Source organism: Micropterus dolomieu, linkage group LG03, assembly GCF_021292245.1.
Source record: "Micropterus dolomieu isolate WLL.071019.BEF.003 ecotype Adirondacks linkage group LG03, ASM2129224v1, whole genome shotgun sequence".
NCBI classification, from domain to species: domain Eukaryota; kingdom Metazoa; phylum Chordata; class Actinopteri; order Centrarchiformes; family Centrarchidae; genus Micropterus; species Micropterus dolomieu.
Window position 1 is genome coordinate 161256 of NC_060152.1, and position 9193 is coordinate 170448.

At 39.7% G+C, this 9193-nt stretch overlaps 1 protein-coding gene across 1 annotated transcript in view; it reads left to right on the forward strand.

Moving 5' to 3' along the window:
* The window catches only part of tgfb2 (transforming growth factor, beta 2), an 89754-nt gene that overhangs the window by 43423 nt on the left and 37138 nt on the right, over positions 1-9193 (forward strand). The window contains exon 2 of the mRNA XM_046045806.1: positions 5865-6028. Within this exon, the coding sequence (XP_045901762.1) occupies positions 5865-6028 (164 nt within the window). The remainder of the gene's footprint in view (positions 1-5864; positions 6029-9193) is intronic.

The window sequence follows — 9193 nt, forward strand, 5'->3', positions numbered from 1 at the left end:
ACAAATGCATGGACTAGTTTTTCTGCATCATTTTTAGACAGGATGTTCCTGATTTTCGCAATATTACGTAGGTGAAAAAAGGCGGTCCTTGAAATTTGCTTAATGTGAGACTTAAACGACATGTCCTGATCAAAGATAACTCCAAGATTCCTCACAGTGGTGCTGGAGGCCAGGGCGGTCCCATCAAGGGAAACTATATCTTTAGATAATGCGTCATGGAGGTGCTTAGGCCCCGGAACAATAACTTGAGTTTTTACATTAGAAAATTACAGGTCATCCAGGTTTTAACATCCTGAAGGCACATTTGAAGTTTAGCTAACTGATGAGTTTCATCTGGCTTGATCGATAGATATAACTGAGTATCATCTGCATAACAATGAAAGCTTATGGAATATTTCCTGATAATATTGCCTAAAGGAAGGAGGAGGACAGATCCTTGAGGAACTCCATGACTAGCATGCATGGAGGACTCATCGTTAACATGTACAAACTGAAATCGATCTGATAAATAGGATTTAAACCAGCTTAGAGCGGTTCCTTTAATGCCAATGGAATGTTCCATTCTCTGTAATAGGATCTGATGGTATCAAATGCAGCACTAAGATCTAGTAAAACCAGTACAGATACAAGTCCTTTGTCTGATCCAATGAGGAGGTCATTAGTAATTTTCAGCAGTGCTGTCTCTGTGCTATGATGAGCTCTAAATCCTGACTGAAAATCCTCAAATAAACTATTGCTCTGTAGAAAGTCACACAGCTGTTTAGCATCTGCTTTCTCCAGGACCTTAGAGAGAAATAGAAGGTTAGATATAGGTCTATCGTTGGCTAAAACATCTGGATCAAGGTTGGGCTTTTTCAGAAGAGGTTTAATTACAGCTACTTTAAAGTACTGTGGTACATAGCCTACAAATAAACTACACTTTTTACATGTACCATTACCGCTAAAGGAGGCAAAGGAGTAACTGAACAACTGACACACTGAGCAGGAGAAAGTAGGAGAGGGAGAGGGAGAAGCCATCGCTAGCTGCTAAGCTAAAGCGTTGGCTACCAAAACTTTTTAACAACTATGCGATTGAACTCTCTCTCCCTCTCTCTCCTTCACCCCCAACCGGTCGAGGCAGATGGCTGCCCACCCTGAGCCATGGTTCTGCTCGAGGTTTGTGCCTCTTGAAAGGAAGTTTTTCCTTGCCTCTGTTCCCTAGTGCTTGCTCTTGGTGGGTATTGTTGGGCTTCTGTAAATAAAATGACAGTGTACGGTCTAGACCTGGTCTTTTATGAAAAGCGCTGTGAGATAACTGTTGTTGTGATTTGGCGCTATATAAATAAAATTGAATTGAAATTGAACAGTAGTCACTAAAAGATGGAAAGAAGTGTGAGTGCTTAGGCAAAATTACTGTAAGAATAAGTGTTAAGCGGACAGTTAGCCGCTGTAATCTAACAAATTTAACTGGTATTTAGTGAGAGTAGCACAACACGCTACCAACACACAAGCACTGGAAACGGAAATGGAAATGAGTAAGTAAAAAGTAGCTCATTTAAAATTGTCTAAGAGTAAACTTTACTAACTTTCTTTTTTAACCTCCTAAAGTAACTTAATACTGATCTAATATCTTATTTATTCTTATCATACTTTCATATCATACTATCATATTTAATTATAACGCGGTCTTTTGTGATTTGATAAGGGCACAAAGCCATATCGCGCTTTCGATTTTATAATTATATTTAACTGTATTTATTAATATTTTCGCTTCATTATCAACTATGGCGGAACAGATTAGCCCATGGTGGGGCGCACTGGACTGTATATGAAGTCTATTTACATTCAAACAGGTGGTAATTTTAATGGGACATCATAGTCGTTCTTTTACCAACTACCTGTGGTACAAGCAGGGTGCAAACTATAGGGGATCCACGGGGACATAATATAATAATGTCCATAATAGGACATGACATGCTATTTTTGCCATTCATTTCTATTTTTCTATATCATCATAGATCATGCGTAAAATCAGGAGTCAGGATTCATCCAGCCAAAGGAAACAATCACTGACCGTCTGCAGCATGCCGGGACCCTGTCCACTCCCTCTCGCTGTGGACGGTCGGTATAGGATATAGGTCTATATCGATATAGGTATAATTTGCTAAAACCCCTGGATCAAGAGTGGACTTTTTCAGAAGAGGTTTAATTACAGCTACTTTAAAGGACTGTGGTACATAGCTTGTTGATAAAGATAGATTGATAATATCTAGTAAAGAAGTACTGACTAAGGGTAAAACGTCTTTAAGCAGCGTAGTTGGGATGGGGTCTAAGAGGCAGGTTGATGGTTTAGATGAAGAAATGATTGAAGTTAGTTGGTAAAGATCGAGTGAAGCAAAGCATTCTAAATATCTCCTGTTGGTGCCAGTTGAGGGCAGGTGTTAGTGAATTTTGTCTCTAATAATTAGAATTTTATGACCAATTTATGCATATATTTTCCTGCTGTATGGATGTCTGCAATCTTATGGTTTGTCTTTCTCTTTTCTCTATTCTTCTATTTTTGTTATTTTCTAATTAATTAACATTGAGTGTCCTGATCAAGACCCTGACGGTTTTTTTGCACTTCTCCATCAAATTATCCATTTGTATTTTTTATGTATGTGTATGTAAACAAAAACATAAACAAATAAAAATAACATTTACACAGCTTTTATTAGCACTCATTTTTGACTTTTTAAATTTAGTTTTAGAGGTCTTAAAATACAAATCATTCTTTATCATTTGATTGATGTATGTAGATTGGTTTCAGCCACTTACTTATCCAGCTCTGTGTCTAGAAGAACAGTTTGCTCATTTGTGCTGTCTGCCATCAGACATAACAACGCCACAGCACCCAAATGACAGACTCTATTTTTGACTCTATTCTGACTGTATCAGAACAATGGAAAATCCAAATAGGGCAGAAAAAATCCATATAACGTAAACAGGCAGACAGAAAACACAACATAAGACAACGAGGACAGACCAGAACTGAGAAATTAAATACAGACAAGGCATAATACACACCAGGCAGACAGGGTAATCAAGCACAGGCCAGGCACAGACAAGAAGCAGGGTCAGGGAGCAGAGACAGAACCAAACAGAAAACAGGACTGACACTAAACATGGAACAGAAGCATGGAGCAAAAGACAAACCAAGAATTGGCCAGATTCCCAAATTACAGAGCCCAAACCAGAACCCAAACCAACAGGCCAAAACAAGATTAAACCAGGATGAATACAGAATACAAAACCAAAATCATGATAACAGACTAAAACAGGAAAACCAAACAGCAAAACCCAAACCCATGACACGCTGCACTGGCTTCCTGTAAAATCGAGAATGCAATTTAAAATCATTCTGCCCACCTACAAAGCTCTTAATGGTCAGGCACCATCTTATCTTAAAGAGCTCAAAGTACCTTACTACCCCACAAGAGCACTGCGCTCCCAGAATGCAGGGTTACTTGTGGTTCCTAGAGTCTCCAAAAGTAGACTAGGAGCCAGAGCGTTCAGCTATCAAGCTCCTCTCCTGTGGAACCAGGTTCCAGTTTGGGTTCAGGAGGCAGACACCATCTCCACATTTAAGAGTAGGCTTAAGACTTTCCTCTTTGATAAAGCTTATAGTTAGGGCTGGCTCAGGTGAGTCCTGAACCATCCCTTAGTTATGCTTGCTATAGGCCTAGACTGCCAGGACAGCTCCTCTCTCCTCCTCTCTGAAGGGAACTTGATCTTGTGGCTCCATTCCTTTCTGAGAGCCTTCTCTTGCGGCTCCCAAAAGGCTCTTCATTTAGTATCTCTTCTACTGGTCACTGGTTTCTTAAATGGTATTTATAGTATTTTATTACTTGGAGTATTTCTGTCAGTGATGCAATAATACGGTATATGTGTGTATTTTTGGATGTTTTTAATGAATTGCTAGATGGACCAAACACAGTTAGGTTAAAGTTGTAGACAATTCCATTCTGTGGAAAACTCTTTCTGTAGGTTTAAAAGGAAAAGAGGGGGCATGCTTAGATCAGGTGGTAGAGAGCGTACCTATGTACAAAGCTCAGTCCTTACTGCAGTGGCCTGGCTTCTAATCCAGCCTGTGGCTATTTGCTGCATGTCGCCACCTATGTCTATCCACTGCTCTATCAAATAATGGCACAAAGAAATGCCCAAAGCGTATCAGATCTGTCTGTATTTTACTCTGTCCCTTCATTACTCTCACTGTCTCTCACTCTCAATACTCATTATCATAATAATCAGAAACATTACAAAAGCAATTTGCAAAAATGGCTTAACTAGACTGAAAAAATGTGGGAAAAATCTCTCTCTCTTTTCTCTGCCTGCTGCTCAGCTGGTCCCAGTCCATGTGTCTGGCTGGTTGCTGTGGTTGTATATTCTCTCAAAACAAACCACTGTGTCTTGCTAATCCCAAGCTTCTGCCTTACATTACAGCCATCAATTAAAGGCTCTTAATTCACTGTGCTGTGGGACACTGTCAAACACTCCTCCACCACACACACATGGTTTCCAGTATTATACTGTATATGTGTGTGTGTACGAAAGCATCTGTCAGACCTTGCAACACATACAGTGTGGCTCCGGTCCAGTGCAAAACTCTGTCAAACACTTCCACACATATGGTTCTAAGTATTATATGAGGCGGATTGTGCTGCTGCTACTGCTGCTGTTTGTGTATGATTTTCACTGATCTGGCTTTTAAAAAGTCTGATTCCAGACTTTTTAAAAGCATTTAAACAGATCTTTAGAGGGGCACTTTAATCCTGTGGAAAGTGTTGAACAATGTGGCACTTTAGTCAAGTCTGACAAACTAACCCTGATGATGTCATAGTGATGTCATCAAGGTTATCTTGGCTTCAGTTACACATTTTACACTGCAAAAACTAAAATGTTAGTAAGATTAATTATCTTAACTGAAGGCAAAATATACTTGTTTTTTGTCTGACAAGATATTTCTTCTTACCAGGCGGCTTTTATGTTAGAGAATTTCATGTTTCAAGTTTTTTTGGCCTTAAGTAGTAAGTGAAATATTCTTGTTCTGTTGGTAGATAATTTTGCTTATTTTTAGTAATATTTCCCCCATTTTAATGCTTTTTTCCCTTGTTTCTGAGAGCTCAGTTTTTGCAGTGTAGGTGTGGAATTTAAAATATATGGGCATTTACTGTGCAGGGAGAGTCTAATCAAAATAAAATAAAATTTTATTAATTGTATTTTCCAGTGTTGCTTCATACAAATGACTAACAGCCAGGAAATGTCTTTTTTTTGTTATCTTTCTCATGTGAGTCTCTCAGCATTATGGAAGTGTGGCACAAACATGTAACCTTAGTTATCTGCACTCATTGGTTACTTTATTAGGTACACCTGTCTTTTGCCTTCAGAACTGCCTTAATTTTTTGTGGCATACCTTCAACAAGGTGTTGGAAATCAGAGACTTTGGTCCATATTGACATGATAGTCTCACGCAGTTGCTGCAGATTTGTCGGCTGCACATCCTTGATGAGATTATGAAAAGCGCTGTGAGATAACTGTTGTTGTGATTTGGCGCTATATAAATAAAACTGAATTGAATTGAATCCTGTTCCACCACATCCCAAAGGTGCTCTATTGGATTGAGATCTGGTGACAGCAATACATTTATTGTTATAAGTGTTGAACAAGGTGAAAGGCACTGTAATGACCTACAGTACACTGTAGGCTTCACATATCATTGTAGATCACTCTTGATAAGAACATTAATTAAATGCCTCAATGTCAAAGCAAGCCTTTTACCAGTCTCTCACCGTTCATACAGTATCCTCCCATACCATCAATCAGCCATACTCTCTCCTTTTTTGTAGATGTCATTTCTCCTACACACTTCAACCCTTACTTCAGGCGGCTAACGTTTGATGTGTCCTCCATGGAAAAGAATGCCTCCAACCTGGTGAAGGCTGAGCTCAGAATCTTCCGTCTTCAAAACCCTGGGGCCCGTGTGTCTGAGCAGCGCATCGAGCTCTACCAGGTACACACACTTTCCTCGGACAGGGTTCCATGAAAATGATTAAAAATTTAGTTTTGAGAATTATTTCAGCTAGAAGGATTGTTGCTTTCCTTTAAAATCATAATGGAATTAAAAAATGACATTTAGACATTCCAATTTCTTCTTTTAAAGTGAACATATATCTTAAGTGAGTTTTGTTGTTATTCCATTTAGTGTTATGCTGTTGGTAATTACACTGTTGACAGATTAATTGAATTGGGCCAATCTCAGCCGGTACTATGTGCAGTAAATATTGACCTCCTAAGGACTTCATCTGTGATTTTTCTGACTTCCTGTCTGAAATCGTGCCGAAATATGACCGGATTTTAATTGTTGGGGATATGAACATCCACGTATGTTGTCCTACAAATCTGCCGTCAAAAGACTTTTTAAATCTTATTTGGTCCGACAAAGGTCCATGGTCATACATTAGACCTTGTTTTGTCATGCAGTGTGCCTATTTGTAACATAGAAATATATGAAGTGACCTGTTTTATTTGACATTTCATATCTGCAGGATGATCCAACCCACCACTGCTGCTCAATTCTCTGGGGCTTTTAATATTGTTAGAGAGACAATGGGATCCTCCGCTTGTCAAAGTATAGCAGATTTAATCTCTTTTTTTTATCCACTTGTCACAACATTCTTGACACCGTTACGGCATTTAAATCGATACTTTTCAAACCTAAATCTGAACCTTGGATAAATGACTTAACTCATGCTGCTAGACCAGACTGTAGGAAAGCTGAACGCAAATGGGAAAAAGATCATCTGCAGGTGTCTTACGACATTCATAGAGAAAGTTTGCGCAAATATCAGAAAACTGTTAAAGCTAAGAAGAAGACTAAGTATCTCTTAGATTTTACTTCAAATAATTGCCATAAACCTCATTTTCTGTTTAGCACAATTTGCTCTGTACTTAATACTCCCCAATCCATCTATCATGAAGCATCTTCTGAGGCCTGTATTTCTCCACTTTTTTGTAGATACGTTTGCCACAATTAGAGTATCTCACCTCCTGCTTTGACCCCTCCATTTGTGGAGTGTGCAGCCATTTTCAACCAGTTTGAGTCTGTATCCATCTCTATTTTTAAAAATATTGTTACACCTTTGAAACCCTCAGTTTGTCCCACTGACATTGTCTCACCTCGCCTCTTTAAAGAGGTGTGGGACACTATTGGACCTAACAGCCAAGAAATTATAAATAGCAGCCTTACTTCAGGTTCTGTACCAGCCTATTTTAAAAAAGCAGTGGTGCAGCCAGTCATCAAAAAGCCAAATCTGGACACCTCAGTGCTTTCTAACTATCGCCCTATATCCAAACTCCCTTTTGTCTCAGTCCTTTTTTAGATACGCGTGGTGTTCTTTGGGTGTTCCAATCTTGTTTAAGACATTTCATAGCACTGAATATGCACTTTTAAGAGCTTTTAATCTCAACTGACTGGAGATTATGCGATTCTTATGCTTTTGGATCTTGCAGCAGCGTTTGACACAGTTGACAACAGTGTCCTCATTTCTTGCCTCGAGCATGAGGTGGGGATTAAAGGCACTGCCTTAGAATGGTTTAGGTCATACACTGTCAAACAGAGATATTAAAATCAGTTTTGGTGGCTCTATTTCACCTTCTGTGCCCCTCATATGTGGAGTTCCCCTGGGTTCCATTCTTGGGCCAATTCTTTTCTCACTCTATTTGCTTCCGTGGATCAAGCTTAAAAAAACATAACAGCGGCTTCCATTTTTACGCAGATGATTTACAAATCTGCCTGCCCAATAAAAGAAAAGGTGGTAGTTCCTTAAAAAGATTGGTTTACTGTTTTAACAATATCAAAGCCTGGATGGCCTTAAGTTTTTTATTTTATTTTAATGAGTGTAAAACTGAGGTCATGATATTGAGACCCAGTGGTGCGTCTAATGTCTCTCAAATAGACCTGGGCACTTTGGAACCTTGTTAAGTATGTTGTAACAAACCTGGGCGTTAAAATGGATTATGATTTTACAGTTTTTCTCAAATGCTAAAACACATTTCACAAACGTTTCGTCCATGTTCTCCAATGTCTAAACACAACACCCTTTTCTAAAGCTACATAAACACAACCACACCTTCTCCCTTCAAAACTCAAACTTTCACACCAAAAGAGCAGCTCGAAGCTTTCAAAAATGTAAACACTATACACATCATTACACACTACAGCAAAACAATTGAAAACACAATGCTCAATTTGTGAGAAGGTTCTTTGTTTCATAACTGCCAATGCATATTTTTAGAAACTTTACAATAATGGATCTTCTTAGATCTCTGCAGAGGATTGGGCATTTAGATTTGTGAGTTTCATATGAAGAGTATAAATCTATAGTAAAAGAATCTATTGCACACAACAGTACTCTTGAAAACATGATCAGGGTGTGAAGATTTTTTTATTTACACCACAATGGTGTAAATGGGGCGGCTGTGGCTCAGGAGGTAGAGCGGGTTGGCCGTTAATCGGAAGGTCGGCGGTTCAATCCCTGGCTCCCCCTGGTTGCGTGTCGAAGTGTCCTTGGGCAAGATACTGAACCCCGATTTGCCCCTGGCGGCTGTTCCGCCAGTGTATGAATGTGTGTGAATGTTAGTTTCCGTTTGAGCACTTAGGCTCAGTGTGTGAATGTGTATGACTGGTGAATGCAGATGTACTGTAAAAGCGCTTTGAGTGGTCGAAAAGACTAGAAAGGCGCTATACAAGTACGGAGCATTTACATTTACAATCACTGTGCGGCATCATGTTGCCGAGCTGCATCGGGCCACATCACCTCATCCACATCGCAGGCTATATTGTCTCTTGCCAGGCACCGCGGGAAGAACGCCCTGGAATGGCGGATCCATCCTTGGAAGTTCTCCACTGGGATGTCAACACACGCCAGCTCCATTGCCCTTAGGAGGTTCTCTCTAGTGTATGGTTGTCTGTCATAAACCTTCCATCTCCACGATGAGAAGAACTCCTCTATAGGGTTCAGGAAAGGGGAGTAGGGTGGCAGACAGACGTTTAAAAAGTGGTTACTGTTGGTGGTGAACCACTCTCTGATTTGGTTTGTTCTGTGGAAGCGTACATTGTCCCAAATGATCACATAAATGGGATGTTCGGGCCCAGGATGGTGTTGTTGGCAGTCCA